General features: G+C 43.8%; 2 protein-coding genes across 26 annotated transcripts; both read right to left on the reverse strand.

Moving 5' to 3' along the window:
- Window positions 1-454: 454 nt before the first annotated feature.
- LOC126992401 (uncharacterized) lies at window positions 455-7,504 on the reverse strand. Of its 13 annotated transcripts, none has more exons than XM_050851133.1 (5): window positions 7,135-7,504; window positions 5,670-5,752; window positions 4,833-4,929; window positions 4,327-4,421; window positions 455-1,288 (listed from the first exon to the last, which is right to left on the reverse strand). In XM_050851133.1, exons 2-5 carry the CDS (start codon window positions 5,684-5,686, stop codon window positions 1,207-1,209), a joined length of 291 nt encoding a protein of 96 aa, XP_050707090.1. In that variant the 5' UTR covers window positions 5,687-5,752; window positions 7,135-7,504; the 3' UTR covers window positions 455-1,206. The 13 variants fall into 13 exon arrangements, 4 of the variants coding, with proteins under 4 accessions (XP_050707090.1, XP_050707089.1, XP_050707087.1 ...); XM_050851132.1 differs by having other exon boundaries at window positions 7,114-7,494; XM_050851130.1 differs by having other exon boundaries at window positions 5,670-5,807; window positions 7,114-7,491.
- Window positions 7,505-15,547: 8,043 nt separating this feature from the next.
- Window positions 15,548-17,434, reverse strand: LOC126992395 (uncharacterized). Of its 13 annotated transcripts, none has more exons than XM_050851117.1 (3): window positions 16,054-16,308; window positions 15,802-15,981; window positions 15,548-15,693 (listed from the first exon to the last, which is right to left on the reverse strand). In XM_050851117.1, exons 1-3 carry the CDS (start codon window positions 16,306-16,308, stop codon window positions 15,565-15,567), a joined length of 564 nt encoding a protein of 187 aa, XP_050707074.1. In that variant the 3' UTR covers window positions 15,548-15,564. The 13 variants fall into 13 exon arrangements, with proteins under 13 accessions (XP_050707074.1, XP_050707065.1, XP_050707077.1 ...); XM_050851108.1 differs by having other exon boundaries at window positions 15,730-15,981; XM_050851120.1 differs by having other exon boundaries at window positions 15,802-15,873; window positions 15,946-16,308.
- Between the last annotated feature and the right edge of the window lie 5,676 nt (window positions 17,435-23,110).

The raw sequence follows: 23,110 nt of genomic DNA on the forward strand, positions 1-23,110 counted from the left end.
TTTCCAGAGGTCATAAAGGAGATCAGTCGGGTTCTAATGAGAGTATTTTTTAGGTTCATGGTACAGGAGAAAGGCCAACCTGCCACCTGGGTCATAAAACTACCCGTGGAGATGTCCGAAACGCCTACGAGAGTCTTGTCCAACTCTACGGTACCTTACAGAATACTATGAGCCATTCAGACTCTATAGTCATCTCTCTCTCTCTCTCTCTCTCTCTCTCTCTCTCTCTCTCTCTCGTGAATGTTTTATCATATTGGATTCGCAGATCATTAGTGAGTACCTTTTGATGTGCGCCGGGCGGGTCGAGCCAGGAGGAGGAGGAGGAGGAGGAGGACGAGGAAACAAGAGGAGAGAGAGGAAAAGCAAAAGGAGAGAGATTAAAGGAAGGGATGAAGGAAAGATTGAAATAGTAGTAGTAGTAGTAGTAGTAGTAAGGGGGAGTTTAAACTACACTGTGGCCCACACACACACACACACACACACACACACACACACACACACACACATTCAATAAGGCTTTGGTGGGGGTAGTGTCAGTATGTCCATGGCTATTTCTATGAGCCTAATGATAGTCTGACAAAGCCTCTTCTGCACCATATGAAACAAGAGAGGGTTGTATGATTGGTTTGTGAGCTCTGCCCCGCACCTCAGGGCATGTGCGTACATCTTTGGGTGGTCAGTAGAGAGAAGAGGTAGACCAGACTGACCCAGCGAAGCCTAGGTCCTGTCATTACTTAACCCGGTGGCAGCAGCGGGGATCATGTTTCTTAATGGTCCCTCCAAGCGAGAAAAATGAGAAAAAATCACCCCTCACACAAACCATTTCATAATATATATCAAAGCATTTGTGATCAGATTATGTATCATCTATTTTGGGGGGTTTATAACATGGCACAAATTTGTCCCGTCGCTGCTACACGGTAAAGCCACAAATTTGTCCCGTTGCTGCTACACGGTAAAGCCACAAATTTGTCCTGTTGCTGCTACACGGTAAAGCCACAAATTTGTCCCGTTGCTGCTACACGGTAAAGCCACAAATTTGTCCCGTTGCTGCTACACGGTAAAGCCACAAATTTGTCCCGTTGCTGCTACACGGTAAAGCCACAAATTTGTCCCGTTGCTGCTACACGGTAAAGCCACAAATTTGTCCCGTTGCTGCTACACGGTAAGGCCACAAAATTATCGGGCTAATAAGGACTCTTACCTTCATTCCCTGGAGGACTTGTGAAGGCCTGTGAAGACTTGAAAACCTCCCTTCAGCAACACCTTCACAGCTGACATGACGATGCTGCAGCAGGGAAAGAAGGGACAGTTATCAGCACGAGGAAGCTCACTACATTTGAAATACTAATTGTGGGAAAAGTGTGAGAAATTAACACTAAATGGTGGCCTACTTAAGATACCAAGGATGGACGGAGTGATAGAAACATGACAATGGCCTAACTCTAAACCTCTACTGAAGCAGGATGGCTAGCTAACAGGACCCTGAAGGAACAGTCCAGTAGTGATGGTCACATGTTTCTTCAGTCAAGTTCCTGAGATGTCCAAATCTATGCTCCAGCAAAATATATATTTCAGATATTTTCTCCTAATGTTCAAGTGCTCTAAAAGTTATTTAGGATTTCATCAACGTTAATTTTTGCAATGTGATCCATGCAGTCTGCACATGTACTTTGGGCAGGTCAGACCCACGCCTTGCTGCATCACAGGCCTGCAAAAAGTTACAGTAATGCTGGAAATGCCTTCAAATATGAACTGTTGTCAACTTCTCTAGAGTTCATATATATACGAGTATATATATATATATATATATATATATATATATATATATATATATATATTATATATATATATATATATATATATATATATATATATATATATATTGGTGCATAAGAAATAAAATCTTCCAGCCTCAAACTCCTTGGTACAACAGTGAGATCCAAGTAGTATTTTGTAAACTTGAATAAATGAGATGCCATCCACATGAGTGAGCATTGCATCAATACTTCCATGCAGCCAATTTGTCCAAGGCAACAATCAAATACCTACAACAAACAAATGCAAGGCAAGTCAAACACACGACTTGGTTACAGAACAAAAAATAAGATGTGTGGAAGGTCAAGAAGATCAGTAAAGCTTAGGTCCAGAGATTCTCATATTGAAATAAATAATAAATAATGAAAGGTGAGGCACACACCAGACCCTGCCATCTTTACTACAACATTACTTATTGGCACACACCAGACCCTGCCATCTTTACTACAACATTACTTATTGGCACACACCAGACCCTGCCATCTTTACTACAACATTACTTATTGGCACACACCAGACCCTGCCATCTTTAGTGTCAAGTCACTGAAGCTTCTGGAGTGTTCTGGCAGCAGTGTTCGGTGTGTGGGGAGGAAACAAGACAAACAAAAAAGAATACAATGTCTATGTCAGTGTTTAGCCATAAGGAAAGCATTCTGCATGTTTGGGTAATGTTTTTTTCCTTCTAAATTCAGCCCATAGCTACAGACATCTAAACAACTACGCTGCACTCAACAAAAACTTGAGTGCCTTCATTAAAGCTCGGCACCAAAAGTTGAACATCATTTTGTATAACTTTTCTATTACTAACTAAACCCAATTAGTAGAAAAAAATATTAGGAATGAGCAAATAATTGATTTTTGCAAACTGTTCTTTATACTTCAATGAAATAATTATAACCAAAAAGCTGAATTAATCCTGAGAAAGTATTTTGTGAGTTATTCTATAACTAATTCTATATTTGAACTTAATGTAATGAAACCCATTTCTATAGATACCACATAATCTATCAAACATTAAGCATTTTACTAAGCACTTTTATAACAGAATCTTAGTAAAAATACATTTACAATAACTCTGCAAACCATCCCCCAGCTGCCACACCTCTGCCTCAACACACCTGGGCCATAGCTGGGCGTTATCGCGATACTTTATTGCTGATAACAAAATCGGGTTATCGGCCATCCGCTACTTATTTAAATGTATATCGATATCTTCATTACTTTTGTAAGCAAACTAGCGATAATCGCTACTTTTTCCGCCTCTCAGAAGAAAAAAAAACGTTGTCTCCTCCCTACTGCGCATGTGTGGTCCGGGCGCCCGGTGTTGTATGAAAAAAATTTTGGGGTATGAAATATCTTCAGTGAAGAGATTTCATACTTAGATCATTAACATTAAAACACTAGGTTATTTTTTTATGTTACTCAAAAATCAATATATCAAAGAGAAAAATCATTTAACTTTGCCCAAAAAATGATTATTCACTGCCTCAAATTTGATATTCCATATTCGTTTGTGAGCATGCCATGGTATTGAAGGCACCCGGTGTTGTGTTATTTGGTGTCCCATCATCAAAAGCTGGCACTTTTGTTTACAAACACTAGTCTCTCGTGAACTACACATGTTCAGACCAGTAAGTGTAGCCCTGTACAGTCTCACAAAGCTTTTTAAAAAATTAAGAGTTGCTGGAAGCTGAATCAGACATACAGTACCACCATCCTCGTTTCTAGGACGACACTCTGTACATATAAATACAACTCGTACAGAGTGTCGTTCTAGAACCAGCGGGGATGGTGGTACTGTATGTCTGATTCAGCCTTCCAGCAACTCCTAATTACGGTTAAAAAGCTTTGTGAGACTGTACAGGTCTACGCTTGCTGGTCTGAGCATGCGCAGTTCACGAGAGACCAGTGTTTGCAAACAAAAGCAGCTTATGAATGTGGGGACGCCAAATAACACAACACCGGTTCAGGCGTTTCCAGTATTACCGTCCTTAGCTACGTGTCAACGTGTGGTTTTCAGGTTTTGTAAGTTTTCTAAAATACAGATAATAAAAATTTGAATTCATCTATGTTTTTTATTTGAAATATCAATATAGTATCGTTTTCGCCTATCGGACTTATCGCTAGCTAGTATCGGAATTGTGGATTAATATCGGGTATCGGTTATCGCCTATATTTGTATTTCCAGTTAACGAATATCGGTTATTACCGATAAGGTTTTCCATTATCAGTTATCGGTTATCGGGAATAAGGTTTTCTGTTATCGTGCCCAGCTATGACCTGGGCACACTTTTACACAATTAGTCACATTTTTTTTGAGTTATAGAAAAAAAAATGGAAGGCACAATATTTTGTTAGGCTTTGTCTGAAGACCTTGCAAAATGCTTGGTCTGAAATTCAAATACAGGAAAATCACTTTGAATAGAAATCAAAAGGAAATGAAACAAGTCACTTCTGAAGACATTCCAAAAATTACAAACAGGGAAGGGATGCCTGATGGTGCCTTACCTCTGGTGGCTCCATGGGCCCTGGGGGAGGGATCCTGGCCGGGGTGGAGGAGGCGCCAGGGTCTGGTGCTGGCTCTCAAGATTACCCTCATCAACCTGCATGACGGCACCAGTTCAGTCTGTGCCTCTGGGTACAAATTGCATCTTTTGCCACTTTAATCCTACCAAAGCCTAACACTAGAGCTTCAAAATCTACCAACACTCAACCTATAAAAATAAATCCATAAAAATGTCCACGGTGAATCACAAGGTTACGGCTAACGCAACACACCTTCACACAGGACAAAATGACATCTTTTCTAGCTCTGAAACAACTTGAAGGAGATGTTTTCTTTTTAAAGTATTTGAATAATTCATTTTTGGGTGAGTGTTAATAATGAATGAATCTGAATGAAATATAATACAGCACATCTTCATCACCTTCTGGTCCTGAGTGGGTTCACCAGCTGTACTGTCACACAGGGGTGCTCAGAGGAGGCTCCAGCCCTTCACCAACTGGTTCATCACCTTCTGGTCCTGAGTGGGTTCACCAGCTGTACTGTCACACAGGGGTGCTTGGAGGAGGCTCCAGTCCTTCACCAACTGGTTCATAATCGTGTATAGCCTGTTCCAACACACAGTGACTCAGACACACAGGAAAACACATGTAAGCCTCATTTAACATCAATATTTAACAGTCCATATCCAATTTCAATGACTATCTTTTTGAGTGAGGTACAAAGTATGTTCTACAATACACCTCTGGAAAGGTCACAGTGATTCTTTAATGATGCTAAATGACAGCTTGATGCACAAACACCAACAATCACATCGGGCAAACAAGACAAAACATGGATACCACACTAACTCACACACCCGGAGAAGCAACACATGAGCAGACGTGTCTTTAATTTGTTGAGTTACCAGTGATCAGAGGTGACTGATGTGTTGTAGAGTGTGTCTAGGAAAGCCTGAAGGGACTTGTGAAGGCCTCAGTGCTGATGTATGCACAACTCTGGGTGACCATGTTTGCCGTGGTGCCGAGGGAAGGAGAAGGACTGTAAGCTGCTGCAGGGACAGGCTTTGTCAATGGAGCCAGATAGAAATAACAAATTCAATGCAAATAAAAGCAATGGATAGAAAAGGCAGGAAAAAGGTGCTTGAAGGATATAAAAAAAGATTTCTGTATATTAATGCACCGAGGTGGCCTGGACAGGAAATAAACCAGTCCAAATCCTAAAATTAATGTAAAGACAAGTTTGACAGAGTGAGACACACAGACAGAACCCTGTGAGTGCAACTCATTTCCTGTTTACCACAACCAGGAATATAAACAAGTATACACACACACACACACACACACACCTCATTGATGTCAGCATCCCTGTACTCCTTGGCAGGCTCCAGGGAGTCCTCCTCCAGGGGTGGTCCAGCGTGAAGGAGGGAGCCTGGGAGAGGTGTCTCGTCAAGCTTTGAAGCAATCCCAAAAACGTGAGCATTCCCCTGTTTGAGACAGGGAATCAGTGACCTCCATGAGACGCTGAACACTACGGACATGCTTAAGCTGAGTCCAGACACTGTACGTGTCGTTAATTTTGCCAATTTTATGAAACTGATTTGATGCATGACCATCATATAAGTTTTGCATATACACTTACATCCACTATGCTGTTCAAGTGGCTTTGTTCAATATATACAAATGTTTATCTAAAATAATAATATAAGAAACTGTTGCGCTGGAAATGTCTTCAGCCAGACACAATGATCATTTTGTAAACTGAGAGCCAGCTGGTGCACATACATCATGCATGACACACACACACACACACACAAAGACATAAATAAACATAGCTTCCCGCAAAGAAATATAGAGGTTTGGAACAGACTAAGTGAGGATGTAGTATTGGCGAGAAGTGTGCAAAGCTTTAAGGAAAAGTTGAATAAATGTAGATACGGATATGGGACCACACCAGTGTAAAGCCCAGCCCTGTAAAACTACAACAAGGTAAATACAACAACTAACTAAATACACACACACACACACACACACACACACACACATTTTTTTCACAACAATTTGACTCAATCAATATTCATGATTTCACTATAATGCTTGCTCAAGGGAATGCAAATTTGTCGAGTTCTTCAAACAATAAATTTCTAAGCGCATTCTACATTAATCTCACTATGTTACTGTTGGATATATTAGTTAAAAATAAAGGATTTTTTAGAGGCATGAGCGACGGCCGAAGAGAAAGGAATGCATGAGACTGGTGTCTATTAATGGTTAAGGTGGTGAGGAAAAGAGGAAAGTAATGATTGAAAATTTTGTAAATGGTAGAGTGGATGTGTTGGGAGTGACTGAAACACATAGTTGAGGAACTGGTGTGAGTGATGGCAGGGGAGGGTGTGCCTGGGGGGTTGTATGGACGGGGATGGATGAGAAGTATGGAGGCAGGAGTAAGGAAGTGTTGTGATGTCTGAAAGAGTGTGGAGACTGATTATGGTTGGAAGGGATCAAGAATTGTGTGGCTGAAAGGAAAAGTAGGTTTAGAAAAGTATGCATGGGTGTGTATTTATGCACCAGTAAATGTGAGGAGTAAAAAAGGACTGAGAGAAAGGGAAGCTTTTGGGGAGGAAGTGAATGCATGTTTGAACAGTTTTGAGAAAGAAAGGAAACTTATTATGATGGGAGATATGAATGTGATGAATGTGTGATGGATGTGGTGGGAAAATGGTGGAGGCTCGTGGTTCAAAGTGCCTTTTCTGTGAGGTCCAGGCCAGTCTGGGAAGGCTGCGTGGCACTGACCTGAGGGTGTCACAGGCTGACCTGAGGGTGTGGAGCCTGGCTGGGGCTGCCTTGCGGCTGGTGTGGGGGAGTGTAGCCGTGGCAGGAAGTGTTCTGGTGTGTGGGGCGCCGCGCCTGGCCAGCGTGGGGCTGAGGGTGTCACACGCGGCCTGATTGTTTACATGTAGATCCTGATGATGATGATGATGATGTTCTTGCCTTTGTCTTTGCAACGGCGTCTCCGATACTTCTTCAAAGATTTGTCGCCTAGTATCACTAGGGGACAACGGGCCCTTGTCCGAAGACGGCGGCCGTCAGGAGGGAAAACATTGCTCCCTCCTTGCACGGGGGAGCACCGGCCATTGCTAGAGGCAGGACGTGCCGACAGACCGACTCTATTGGCGATCGAAATCGATCTAGCCGAGCAAGTCTGCCTGTCGACGAGGACTGGCGTACGCAAGGACACCCCAAAAGGCTACTACTGCCATATCTCAAAACCACAATGAGTTTGGTCCATTAGCCTAATATTGTAGAAATACTTGAAGTAAACGAGTTTTATCTTAAGTAGTATAAATTGATTGATTGTTCATTGTTGCGTTTAACAACAAAGGAGAAGGGAGGAACATGCCATCCCAGGCATTGCATCGTGTGATTATTAGCCTCTTCCATTTAGTAGCAGTAGTAGTCGGTCGGGAGTTTTGCCTTTGTAACGGCACTCCCTGATGTGTCTATATACTGTCTGGGTCTATTGTTTTCCTTTTTCTTTCATTCTTTTTTCTCTTATTGTCCAAAACTTGTGTACTGTTGTTTTCGTTTGTTCGGTGTGTTCATTTTCAAATAAAAATGTTCCAATGTTGCAGCAGCCTCACGCACTTTATGCTTTCCTCTGCACAGGCCGGGCACCAGAGCAGGAAGTGTCGCAGGTCTTCGTGTTCAGCTTCACACATGTCACACTTGGTTTCCTCTTGCCGGTGTCTGTTTCTGTCTTTTAGTTGCATGTTGTTTGTCCTGCATCTGAATAGCACTTCTGAGGCTTGGTTGTTGGTGTATACCTCCTCTTGTCCTCCCAACTCCTGTCTCCATTTTCTATATATCTTAAGGCTTGCTTTCTCATTCATTTGCCTCTTCCACTCTCTTGTATCCAGCTCTCTCATTCTCTGCTTTATACTCTCCTTTGTCTCATTCCTCACACTCACACTCAGTCTCTCAGTTGCTCTCAGTTCATTCAACAAATCCTTCACCCACCTACTTTGTCTCTTCTCTATCATCTCCTCTCCCACCCTTCTCACCAAATCGTTTCCTTCCACAAGAACATACCTTAAGTACTTCCACTGTCCCTCCCTTATCCTGTTTTTAACACTGGAGCTTCCTATCTCCCCCCTGAGTGCTGCTTCCTGTGCATACATTGGTGCCCTCAAAATCTTCCTGTACACCTCATTCTCTATCCTCTGCAACTTTTTGATGTCTGTCTTTGTGATGTTTATTATATTTACCCCGTACAGGATGGATGGCAGTGCAACATTTTTCCAATAAGTCTTTCCTTTTAACATTCTTGAACAGCTCTTTTCAATTCCTTTGTATGTCATATTTGCTAGCCTTCTCGCTTTCCTGAACATTTCTTCCTTTTGCATTTGAAAACAGTTCCTCTTGTCATTGACTATTATTCCTAAATATTTAATTCTATCCCCAACACTAATGCCCCCTATATTTTCTGGTTTGTTTTCCATATTAAAAATGATAATATTGCTTTTCTGTTTATTTACTTCTAGTCCATATTCTTTAGCTATAGTCTCCATCTTCTCTATCATCTGTACTGCTTCCCCTACACTATTTGCCAAAAGCATGCCATCATCTGCAAAGAAGAGAGGTAATCCTCAATGCCTCATCTTTGTACCCACATTCTAGCTCCACTAGCTCCTGAATTATTTTAAAAGTAATCATCTTCAACAGTGTAGTTGAGGCAGTACATCCCTGTCTAATCCCACTGGTCACTTCTATTTCTATCTCCCCCTCTTCTTTATCGTATTATAAGCCATTTCGCCGCCCAAGAACACATATTTGACAAGGCTTTCGTAGGAGTTTGGGTCATTTCTTCATTTAACTCTGATTTTCGTATGTGTATTTTTACATTACTGATACAATTTTATGCTAGTGTGATGCAGAATTTTCTCAGCAAGATGATGGTGGTCTCAGTTTTTCTTGAAGATGAATGTTGGGGTCGGGAAACAGGGTGGCGGTGAGGTGTGTGAGGCCGTCGGTTTTGGATGAACTGCGCACACCCACGGGCCCACGCCGGCTGCTCTCATATCATTATATATTCTCTTGTAGTTTTGAATAGAAAAAAAAGAGCACCATCATCATCCTCTCTTTATTTTCCATTTGGTGTATGTTCATTTTATGTGTCTTTGACTTTGATCTTTAAGGTTTCAACTTCAGAGACAGCAGTACTTATGTTGTGTGGACTCCCATTAACTGAACTAATTATAAAAAAACAACAATCCAGAAGATCAGAATATAGCTGGATATCGTAGACCTTAATCACCTCAATTTTGTCCATCTTAATTCAGCAATCTTTTAGCCCAGCACCTCATTGACTTGCCTAACAGATCAGAGCACTCATTGAACGTACGCGCTGGACACTTCCATTCACTCCCGTCGCAACAAATGCCATTCTTGAAAGGACTTGATCATTTTCGCAACTCTTTAAACTGATTGACTGACTAACTGACGATGTGGGTAAGTGAATGAGACAAGGAAGGAGAGAGAGAGAGAGAGAGAGAGAGAGAGAGAGAGAGAGAGAGAGAGAGAGAGAGAGAGAGAGAGAGAGAACCATACTAATATTTAGCGAGGGGCTGAACCTTGGCCATGATAAGATTAGGCTGAAACTAAGCTCCTTAGAATATTATTGCTCAGTGCATAAGCGTTGATAGGAATGGAGGAGGAGGAGGGTGGGAGGAGGAGGAGGAGGAGGAGGAGAAGGACGAAGGAAGAGGAGGAAGAGGAGAAGAAAGACATGGACTATGAGGTAGAGAAGGCAAAGCAGGAGGAAGCGAAGCAGGAGGAAGAGGAGAAGGAAGAGAACTGGTGTGGGCTGTAAAGGGAAGATTTAGACGAGCTGGAGACCGACTGGACAGAAGCCTGACTTTGTGTGCCTGTAACCTTTAGACCACCTACTTCTGATCTGAGACCGGTGCCCTGAAATGTATCCGGTGGAACACCCTTTTTTTCCCACATATATTCGCGGCATGTTTATCGAAAACGTACACGGTGAAATCATACTGATAACGTTGCCTGAGGTAGATGCAACGACTATAACATCTTTATTGTAGCCTCTTCACATTGTTTAGGTTCTGTAATATAAAAAGGAGACTATCCCCGTGGACTGTACGCACTCAGCGTGTGACGAGCTGCGGCGTGGGGGACGTGATGGACTGCGCCTCCACTTACGTGTGTTCTTATTCCAGTCTGGACGTGTTATTCATAACATTTCCGATGCTCAATAGAGTAACCCGAACACACGGAGGCATAAACACTATGAAATGTATGTCCTTTATATGCTTCACAGAGCACGCCTACTCCTCATGCGTATTAACCTGTTTCATATGCATATGTTGCTACAGAGATGAATGAATACATGAATGAATGTGCTAACCAAATCCAGTTTTAACTTGTTTTATAGTTACGTTTCATATACGCACGTTGTTAGACAGAAAGAAAGGGAAGTCTCACACCACTGTTCTCCGGCACTCTGTGCTCCTTCTTGCATAATGTCATTGTGTGTCCTCTGAAGTTGTTTGCACTTCACTTTTGTACATTGCGCGTGCTGGCAGAACTGTGAGTGAAGATGTGCCGGTCTGCTGGATGTTTGCACTTCACTTTTGTACATTGCGCGTGCTGGCAGAACTGTGAGTGAAGATGTGCCGGTCTGCTGGATGTTTGCACTTCACTTTTGTACATTGCGCGTGCTGGCAGAACTGTGAGTGAAGATGTGCCGGTCTGCAGGATGTTTGCACTTCACTTTTGTACATTGCGCGTGCTGGCAGAACTGTGAGTGAAGATGTGCCGGTCTGCTGGATGTTTGCACTTCACTTTTGTACATTGCGCGTGCTGGCAGAACTGTGAGTGAAGATGTGCCGGTCTGCAGGATGTTTGCACTTCACTTTTGTACATTGCGCGTGCTGGCAGAACTGTGAGTGAAGATGTGCCGGTCTGCAGGATGTTTCCACTTCACTTTTGTACATTGCGCGTGCTGGCAGAACTGGAGACGTGGCGGTCTGCTGGACGTTTGTTTTTGTATAGTATATATGACCGGTGATGTGTGGGAGATGTGGAAGCACTCCAGCTATTGTAGTTTCGTTGATGTGGCAACGCCCCCGCGAGGAACATGATAAGAGACGAGTGATCATAGCGGCGGCGAGTGCACGATGGTTCGGGGAGAGGCGAGGCTGAGCCTTTTTGGGCGAGTGCAGAGTGCAGACGCTGCTGTGTTTCCGAGGAGTGCGAGACTGAGACTGTTCAGACGCTGCGGTGTTCCCGAGGAGTGCGAGACTGAGATTGTTTGGGCCAGCACAGAGGAGCGATGCAGAGTGTGTTGGAAGGAGGATACCGAGGACACGAGATGCCAGGGCGGAGAGGAGGAGGAGCTTCATGGACGCAACAGAGGAGCTACGCCACGCACTCCGGGCGGCACTCTGCAGCGGTGAGCGTGGAAAGCCTCCAGGGCAACTCTGGCATCACACTCCTCGCCGCTCCGCCCTCTGCTGCCCCTGAAGGCGTGCTCCAGGGCCAGGAAGGCGTGGGCAAAGGAGGGAGCCCTTGCGTGGCCCTAGTTAGAGGAAGCCTCCAGGACCACGCTGGCCCATCCTCCTCGCCCCTTCGCCTTCTGTTGGCCTGAAGGCGTGGGCAAAGGAGGGAGCCCTTGCGTGGCCCTAGTTAGAGGAAGCCTCCAGGACCACGCTGGCCCATGCTCCTCGCCCCTTCGCCTTCTGTTGGCCTGAAGGCGTGGGCAAAGGAGGGAGCCCTTGACGTGGCCCTAAGGGCGGCTGCCTCACGCCCCTTACTGCTCGCCGCCGCTGCCGCCCTGCCGCTAATCCTCGCGGCCAATGGGTGACCACCAGATGGCCGTTGCCATGATTGCCGCGGAGCCCAACATGAGCAGGGCGGGGCGGGCGTATTGCCACGCCACCCCCAGCCTCTCCAGGAAGCCGCCACCCGCCTTCCCCGGGCCTCCGGCAGGCCCCCGCCCGGCGCCCTGCTCGGCGTCCTCCTCCAAAGTCTCCCAGCCACTGCCATCCGAGGACTCGCCACTTTCATCCTCCTCGTCCGCTCCTTCAGTGTCCGCCTCCCAGCCACTGTCGTCGTCGGCTGTGTCTCCGTCAGCCTCGTCGCTCTTTTCTTCAGTCTCCTCGTGTTTAACTTCATCGCGCGCCTCCCAGCGACTCTTGTCGTCGGCTGTGTCTCCGTCAGCCTTGTAACTCTTTTCTTCAGTCGTCTTGTGTTTTTCTTCATCGCGCGCCTCCCAGCGACTCTCCTCATCGCTGTCTTTCTGCTGTTCGGCATTGCCAGGGTCTTGGGCGCCCGGTTCCAGCCCTGGGTCAATATACATCCTGTACCGTTGCCGCTTGGGTGGGGCAGCGGGCTTGATAACGTCAAACGGCCACACTGCTGTCGCCTCCGACAGTGGCCGGTGCGCCTTCAGCAGGGTCACCTTCTCCCTGTCGACGTGCAGAGAAAAAGACATGTTTGAGCTGTTCTGCTTCAGCTGCCTCATGAAGGTGTTGGGCTCCAATTTGGCCACGCGCTTCTCACCGCTGAGCAGCGCCAGGGTGACCCTGACCTGTGCGCCGCCCTTGGCGCTGGTCCTGACAAGCTGCGCCAGGTCCAGGAAGGAGTAGGTGACGACGGGGCGCACCACGCGGTCTACGTAGGTGAACCTGGCCACCTTCTTCGTCTCCTTGAAGCGCCACCCCACCCAGCCCCAGCGCCGCCGCACCACGCTCACCGAGACGCTGTGGGTGTCGGGCAGGGCCACCGAGCACACGCCCTGCATCCCGTTCCAGAGCTCGGGGCCCCAGAGTGGCTCGCTGCGACGCTTCCTGGGGATCATTGTCGGCAATGTTTTATTAATTCAGAGAAAAAATGACGCGGCAGCGACCAGGCCAGAGACGACTGTTGGCGGCGCCCTTGTCTTCAGCCCCCCTATCCCCCCCTACCACCCCCCCCCCCCGCTACTGACAAGGCTGTTGCCCGAACTGTGTGTGTGTGTGTGTGTGTGTGTGTGACGTCTGATCTGTTTATCTATCTATCTAGATTTCGTGATGTATATGTTTATGGGACTTAATGGGTTACTCTCTCTCTCTCTCTCTCTCTGGACGAAGAAGAACTAAGAAAAGAGCATTAAGTAAAAGACAGAAAAGTCACCAATCCAAGCAAAGCAAACTCGTAGCTCAAACACGCAATGCATTATAAGAAAAAAGAAACTCATTAATAATGTAAATAATGCATCAACGCCGTACGTCATTTTTCACGAGACAGTAAAGTAAAGTTTGGAGCACGCCAGGATTCGAGCCCGTGCTCGCAGATTCGGAGTCACGGGGTCGTTTTATAAGCCATTTCGCCGCCCAAGAACACATATTTGACAAGGCTTTCGTAGGAGTTTGGGTCATTTCTTCATTTAACTCTGATTTTCGTATGTGTATTTTTACATTACTGATACAATTTTATGCTAGTGTGGTGCAGAATTTTCTCAGCAAGATGATGGTGGTCTCAGTTTTTCTTGAAGATGAATGTTGGGGTCGGGAAACAGGGTGGCGGTGAGGTGTGTGAGGCCGTCGGTTTTGGATGAACTGCGCACACCCACGGGCCCACGCCGGCTGCTCTCATATCATTATATATTCTGTTGTAGTTTTGAACAGAAAAAAAGAGCACCATCATCATCCTCTCTTTATTTTCCATTTGGTGTATGTTCATTTTATGTGTGAAGAGCTTCTATTTCTTCATCGTGCAGGAACTCGGAGAATAGGAGAAGTTCTAGGGATAATGAGACGCCATGCCTTTGTCCACAGGTCTAATTCTGACTCTCTTCACTACAGTCTTACAAAAGTACAAAAACAACACAACATATGAAGTAGGACTTATATCTTATACTACATAAATGCAATACTAATAAGCATAAGTACTTACTAGTGCATTTCAAGCCCCGTGTAATACTGTTTTTTTGCAATAGCGTCTGAACCAGGTTACTGATTGACATGGGACTAAAGCACAATGTGTATTAGACACCGGCGTAATTAGGAAAAATATAACCAAGTGTGTACTCCGCTCCATTAGGGTAGTTGTCTTAGAGACATGCCATCAAAATCTTATCGAAGGTAGGGTCAGCAAAATAGCAAATGGCAACTGAAGCACTGAGGAGCGAGGCGAGGTGTGCAGGCCGTGACGTCAGGCCGTGACGTCAGGCCGTGACGTGTACTTGCCACCCCCCCCATTCACTGGCAAGAAAGATTTCCTTCAAAATAGTTGGAGTCGTGAGCGCCAGCGGCTACCTGCACCTGTTGTACTCCTGCTTACTCAACTGACACTGCCAAGTATGGTCAACATAATGCGCCACTGCCCAAGAGGATGTCTTCGTGCGTTTGCGTTGCGACTGTTCACCTTTTTCAAGAAGGAACAGGACAAAAATCATTTGACAATCGGGGTCAATAGGTAGGTAATGTCGCAAACGATATAATTTCGTGGGAATGTACTTCAACGTGGTTAAGATATTGAAATAAAAAATACTTTCATTCTGAACATTGTGTGTGTGTGTGTGTAATAATAATAATAATAATAATAATAATAATAATAATAATAATAATAACAATAATAAAACGGTTTATTATGAAAAATGGCAGCCCTAGAGCTGAAAATATACAAAGGCATGGGAAATAGGACGTAAGTGATTCTAGATTTAGATATAAAACATGGAAATATGATGACGATAATGATATCAGAAGCAGTAATGTTAATAATAATAATAATAATAATAATAATAATAATAATAATAATAATGATAATAATAATAATAATAATAATAATAATAATAATAGTAATAATAATGATAATTATAGCTACAATAGTATTAAATAAAATGAACTCCCTAAATGAGGCTATGTGGCATTGATGATGTTCACCATCGTAGGTACAGGACTGTTATTGTAACGGTTTTTCCTGGCGCGTATCGGAGTGTGTGTGTGTGTGTGTGTGTGTGTGTGTGTGTGTGTGTATAATACCTTCTTTTCACTTTGTGTCAGTATATTGTAAGCTTTAATACATGTTCTATGTTTTCTCCCACCTTGCCTCTTGGCTCAATAAAATTATTATTAATATTATTATTATTATTTTTATTATTATTTATATTATTATTATTATTATTATTATTATTATTATTATTATTATTATTTTACCTATGCAGACCCTACGACCGCGTTGCTGCTATACTGGACATGACACCAAACGCCGTTCGTGTGATCCTCCACCGCACAAGGACACAACCGCATGCAGGACATCCAACCCCTCCTCTATCACCAACACCACCACCTCCACCACCGTCACCATCACCACCTCCACCGCCCTCGCCGACCCCGTCACCATCACCACCTCCACCGCCCTCTCCGACCCTGTCAAGAACACCACCTCCACCGCCCTCGCCGACCCCGTCACCATCACCACCTCCACCGCCCTCTCCGACCCTGTCAAGAACACCACCTCCACCGCCCTCGCCGACCCCGTCACCATCACCACCTCCACCGCCCTCTCCGACCCTGTCAAGAACACCACCTCCACCGCCCTCGCCGATCCCGTCACCATCACCACCTCCACCGCCCTCTCCGACCCTGTCAAGAACACCACCTCCACCGCCCTCGCCGACCCCGTCACCATCACCACCACCACCGCCCTCTCCGACCCAGTCAACAACACCACCTCCACCGCCCTCGCCGACCCCGTCACCATCACCACCTCCACCGCCCTCTCCGACCCTGTCAAGAACACCACCTCCACCGCCCTCGCCGACCCCGTCACCATCACCACCTCCACCGCCCTCTCCGACCCTGTCAAGAACACCACCTCCACCGCCCTCGCCGACCCCGTCACCATCACCAACAATATCGCCGTCACCAGCCCCTCCATCATATCCTGTACAGACATGTACCACACAGCCACCAGAGACTGTGCCATCTATACAAAAAAACATAATTGATGACTTTACTGTCAGTGCTATTCGATGTCATATACACAGAAAGTTTGCAGCAAAGGAGAGTTTCACACTTGCTACTCTTGCCACAGACCTGAAGAAGGAAGGAATACTACCAGACGGAACATCGGAAACATCGTTATGGCGACTGCTTCACATGATGGGATTCCGCTATAAGACTGAAAAGCGCAAACTCTACGCAAGAAAGGAGTCAATGGACATCATCTGGAAGAGGATCCGTGCTCTCAGGTCTTTAAAACAGTTTCGCGAAGAGGGACGTCAGATAGTCTACGTTGACGAGACCTGGTTCACAACCAGAATGAACCACAGCAAGGAATGGGTGGACACCACTCAACCATCCACAAGTGTCACCTACAGCCGTCAAGTTCCGCCAGGAGAAGGTGAACGTTTCGTCGTGGTAGCAGCTGGTAGCAAGAACGGCTTCATAGAAGATTCATTCCTTTGCTACACTGCTAAGAACAGCACTGGGGACTACCACGGGGAAATGAATGCGGAACTCTTCCATCGATGGCTAACAACGAGATTGCTGCCCTCACTGAACGAACCATCAGTGCTCGTCATCGACAACGCTCCCTATCACAGCCGACTTACGGATGGGAGCCACTGTCCAAACACTGCAACAAGAAAAGATGACCTGAAAAGATGGTTGGAGCAGCACAACATGTCATATCCACCACAAGCCACGCGTCCGGAGCTCCTGCTAATATGCAAGGAAAACAGACCACCTCCACAATTTACAGTGGACAACACCATTCGTGAATGGGGTCATGAGGTAGTGCGGCTACCACCTGCACATCCTGAGCTCAACGCTATAGAGCAAGTATGGGGATGCATGAAGAGGTACGTTCGCTCCTCCTTACATCATTTTACTAGAAAAGACCTCATGGCACGACTGGAGGAAGCGAAGTTGTGTGTGACTCGGGAAGTGTGGGAAGGAGCAGTCCGGCGTTCTGAAAGTTTTGAAAAAGAATACTGGGCAACAGACAATATCCATGACAGTGTGGATCCTGTCATCATCAGCTTGGAAAGTGACGAGGAGGAGGAAGGCATCGAGGTTTAAAATATATGGAAGAAATGATGGCCTTGTTTTATTTTTTTTACCTGTGTATATAATAGGGATTGTCGTTTTGGACCTTTTTCTTTGTCCCGGGATTCCGGGATAAAATTAGCCCTAATCCCGGGATCCCGGGATTTCCCGGGATTTTCAAAAAACATAAAAAAAAAGTTATGTATCATCTTAGCAATAAGTAGCTAAAACGTTGGGAACTATGGCAACAGCGATCAGCTGTGCGGGCAGGCAAACAGACAGACAGACAGACAGTTTACTGGTAACCGTCACTGTTCGGTCACTCACGCGAGGAGGGAAAGTGTGCTGTTTTTTTTTTTTTTTTTAAGCTGTCACGCTCATCTCAATGTCGTATACATACAGCAAAGTGGAATATGCAGACATGGTGTTCATTATACGGGCTCTGTTACGGGTAACGGGAGTGCCATGGCTGCTTTATAATACTCAAGAGAATACCTAAACAGTAAGTCCTTCCTTCACAGTGTTCACACACACACACAAAACACTCCTCACGGGACACCCTGTATATACATATAAATAGAAGCACAAGTTCACAAGTTCACAACTATCCTGCAGTCAAATTTGTCTTTTTTTTTTTTTATACTTAATTTCATGATTTTTCATCTCGGGATTTCCCGGGATTTGCAAAAATATCCCGGGATTATTAAACCTTGAAAATTGTCCGGGATACCTGGATCCAGGTAAACAAACCTATATATATATATATATATATATATATATATATATATATATATATATATATATATATATATATATATATATATATATATATATATATATATATATATATATATATATATATATATATATATATATATATATATATATATATATATATATATATATATATATATATATATATATATATATATGTATATATTTATTTATTTATTTATACACGTATATCATAAATATGTATTATAAGGTATTACTACGCTAAGCTTAAAAATAATAACTCACTATATCACGGTAACAGCCTTAACTAAAGTCTAATATGTATTCAGTACTACATAATCACTGTTCAATATATTAAACTCCACCCCCGAATAATTTATTTGTTTTACACCGTCAAGTAGCAAGTGAATGGGGGGCGTGGCAAGTACACGTCACGGCCTGACGTCATGGCCTGACGTCACGGCCTGCACACCTCGCCTCGCTCCTCAGTGCTTCAGTTGCCATTTGCTATTTTGCTGACCCTACCTTCGATAAGATTTTGATGGCATGTCTCTAAGACAACTACCCTAATGGAGCGGAGTACACACTTGGTTATATTTTTCCTAATTACGCCGGTGTCTAATACACATTGTGCTTTAGTCCCATGTCAATCAGTAACCTGGTTCAGACGCTATTGCAAAAAACCAGTATTACACGGGGCTTGAAATGCACTAGTAGGTTTCTCATCCTTAGAATACAGCACCTTTGAAAACTAGAAATACAGTGGCAAGAATATAATACTGGCACAATATAGGAACACAACAAATAAGAGAAAACGAGCTGGCCAACCCATTTTGAGGTAGACTTAAGAAAACATAACAAAACTCATGCAAACTACACTTCTGAGGTTTTTCAGATTTAACATTCTCCCGGCCATAGGGGGCGTTAAAGCCACCTATCCAAAGAATACATGAGTAAATCCTCTTAAAAATTCCTTAAACTTAAACTTAGTGATACATATTACAATCTTCACTTCATCATCAACTTATAAATCAAACTTAACAGGAACCTTGATTACTCTACCAGATCTAGTCTGGGAAGGCACATCAGGATCACTTACAGAATCCACAGGCAAACTGGCCTCATCATCACATGAGTTTTCATTATCATCAGAAACTTTATAAGGCATAAGCCTACCAGAGACATCCATTTCTTCAGATCTAGGTACTTCTAAGTTATACAACCTTTGGATAGACCTAGTAATTTCTCCCTTACTTGTTCTTAACTTTACACTTCTTACAAATCCATCTTTGCCAGGAAAAACATCAGTTACAAGTCCAAGAGGCCATTTCAGTCTTGGAATGTTGTCTTCCTTGATCAACACAAGGTCACCTTTAGATAAACTACAGTTTTGAGTGAATCCCTTAACAACTTGATGTAGATTGGTTATATAATTTTTACTCCAAACCTTCCCAAAATGTTCTAGCCTCTGATTCTTCACACATTCCCTCTCAGTCAAATCCTTGGAACTTACTATACTTGGTTCTACTTCTTGTGAGGGTTTACTGTGAGGAACCCTACCTAGAAGGAAATGTGAGGGAGTGAGATACTGAGAAGAGTCAGGGTATTCACTCACATAGGTCAAGGGTCTTGTATTTATGGAAGACTCTATTTCTACTAGTATAGTTTCTAGCTCAGTCTTACTCACATAATTATGATTCAGAGTCTTTCTTAAAGCAAGCTTAACTGATTTAATGAGTCTTTCCCACCAGCCACCCACCAGGGGACCGAGGGACTATGTACTTCCACTTGGGGGCTAGATGACCATATACTTTCTGTACTTCAGTTTGAGTAGCTATGAAGGTCTTTGCATTATCTGAGTACATGATACTAGGCAACCCTCTCCTGGCCACAAATCTTCTTATAGCCAAGAGACAATCAGACAAAGATAGTGACTCTGTGAGTTCTAGATGAATGGCTCTCGTAACACCACAGGTGAACAAGAGAACATAAAACTTGTTACTAGGATAATCAGCACAAAATAAAGGTCCAGCAAAATCTAGCCCTGTGACACTGAAAGGTGGAGCAGATGTCACTCTTTCCTTGGGTAAGGTAGCCACATGTTGGCTGCACGGTCTAGTATCAAAACAACGGCAGCTGAAACACTCCTTCACTACTGTCTTAGCTAGTCTCCTTACTCCTATGATCCAAAAGTTGGTTCTTAAAGATGAAATGACAGTGCCAACACCTGCATGCTTTAGGAGCTTATGTTGAAATCTTATCAAAAGCTTGGCAAGAGGACCCTGGGGATTATAACAGGATGCTTAGTGTCATAATTCAGGTCTGAAAACTCAAGACGGCCTTTGATTCTTAATAATCCTTGATCATCTATGAATGGGTCTAGTTTACTTAATGTAGACTTCTTTGGAATAGCTTTCTTAATCAGGAGGGCCTTTTATTTCATCAGAGAATACTTCTCTTTGGGTGAGATAAATCAGCTTACATTTAGCCAAGTCAATCTCTTCAGTAGTGATGGAGCCTTTCAACTCATTCTGACTTCTACAATTGTTTATAAACCTTAAAACATATGCTGTAACCCTTAGAGCCTTATTCAGATCACTGTGCTTGTTTAAATCCATGCAAGGATCACTGTGCTTGTTTAAGTCCATGCAAGGAGATACTGGTTCTCCCTGAACATTAAGACATACAGTACTTTTGTTGCTTGCTTTCTTTGTATCACTAGCTACTGTACTACTTTGCTTAGGATGACGAGGGTTGTCTTTTAGCATGCTAGGCCCACATAGCCACATACGTAGAATTATCCACTAATTTGTCTGCTAACAAACCCCGTGTTATCAGATCAGCTGGATTGTCTTTGCCTCTACAATGCTGCCAGCAATGTTGAGGTGTTAATGCTAAGATATCTCTTACTCTATTAAACACAAACACATCTTTCTTACAAGTTTCTCCTTGTATCCATGACAGGGCAATAGTGGAATCTGTCCAACATACAACTTGAGTGTCACTATCCAACTTAAGGGAAGTCTTAACAAAGTCTACCAGTCTTGAACACAAAAGAGCTCCCATAAGCTCTAATCTTGGCAAAGTAACTGACTTTATGGGAGCGACTCTTGACTTAGAAGCTACTAACGACACCCTAGATACATTGTCTTCTGAGGTTACTCGCAAGTATACACATGCTCCATAGCCTTTCTCCGAGGCATCACCAAACCCATGTAGCTCTACATTACGCAGCTCCCCCCAAGACAGCCCTGGAAAATAGCACCTATTTACATGAAATGACTTAAGGCTTTGACTACTAAGAAGCCACTTCTGAAACCTTACCTTCAAATCTGAAGGCATCTCTTCATCCCAACTTACATTTAGTTTCCAGAGTTCTTGGAAGAGAATTTTGCCGTACATGACAAAGGGACTAATTAACCCCAAAGGGTCAAAGATTTTGGCTATAACACTAAGTATGCTGCGTTTTGTAGAAGCTACTTCAACACTGGTGTTTGGGTTAATGCCAACAAAGGAGAATGTATCCTGTGAATTACACCACTTCAACCCTAACACAGTATTAGGTTCATCTCCACTTATAAAGTACTGGTCATGGGACTTGGATGTAATCAAGAGACTATTTGACACAAGCTTTGTAAGATCCATACTAGCATCAGCTAAAATACTACGTGCTTCACAGAATTTTTCAGACGCCTCTACGACTGAATCTGCACCACTTAACCAATTATCCGTGTACATCTCAGACTTTAGTTCTTGTACTACACTTGTTTCTGGATACTTGTTCAAATGATGTTTGATAGTAGCATTCAACAGAAAAGGACTTGCTGTGTTACCAAAGGGTACAGGTGTGAATCGCATGTGCCGCACCGTACCGTCTTCTCTTGGCAACAAAAATCTATGGACATCTCTGTCATTCCTTTGAACAGTGACTTGTAAAAAAGCCTTAGCTATGTCTGCTGTTAGAGCAAAGGGCCAACGACGGAAGCGGATGAGTACTTCAACCAAGTCCGGGTTGAGCGATGGTCCCGACAGCAAACAGTCATTCAATGACACCCCATTGTAACCAGTGGCAGACGCATCAAAGACTGGCCTTACCTTAGTACTTGTAGCTACTACTTAACTTTACTACCGGACGGTGTGGCATGTAGTACACGGGACTCACACCTGAGATTTCTTCACTAGGTACTTCTTCTACTATGAGATCAGATTCATAACTATCAAACACCTTTTGATATTCCTTCTTTAGTTCTTTGTCCTTATCTAACTTAATCATTAACTTACTTAACCTCTTTCTTGCTGAACCTTCATTGTTCATAAGTCTTTCCTTCGCAAATCCATCCTTCCATGGAAGAGTGACCTCATAGCGGTCATCCACAAACTGAACTGTACTCTCAAATTCCTTGTGTACTCTGGTATCACTGTAACTTTCTACAACTTCCTTAGGCTTAACCCCTACAGTTTCCAGATCCCAAAACCTTCTTAAATCAGCATCTGAAACACTGGAGATACACAACATTTGTGGAGTAGAGTACTCAGAGGATGTGGGAATACACTCAGATATCTTACCAGATAGTACATATCCAAAGACAGACTTCATGGCTACAACGCTACTCATTTGCACAGCTTCTGCAGGAGAAATCAATGTCCAATAGAAATCTAACCCAATCAGGATATCAATTTCAAGAGGAGAGTCCTGCTGATAACCATCTGCTAATGCAACATGAGAAAATGAATTAAGCACAGCACTGGGAACAACAGGTCTTACTAAAGGCTGACATATTTTGGGTATTTCAGCTGCAATAATGGGTACACTTTTCCTTTCAGAGTCCCACAGCTGTAACCTATAAACATTCCTCTGTTCATTTTTTCCAACACTGTGACCTCCGAAACTAGAGTACAGTATAGGTGTACTAGTGATCCACTTTGGCTTACACCTTTTCACAAAGTTACTGCTGACATAGGTTCTATCTGCACCATTATCAAACATAACCTTAGCTACTACA

The sequence above is a fragment of the Eriocheir sinensis genome, unplaced genomic scaffold (assembly GCF_024679095.1).
Source record: "Eriocheir sinensis breed Jianghai 21 unplaced genomic scaffold, ASM2467909v1 Scaffold454, whole genome shotgun sequence".
Classification (NCBI taxonomy): Eukaryota; Metazoa; Arthropoda; class Malacostraca; order Decapoda; family Varunidae; genus Eriocheir; species Eriocheir sinensis.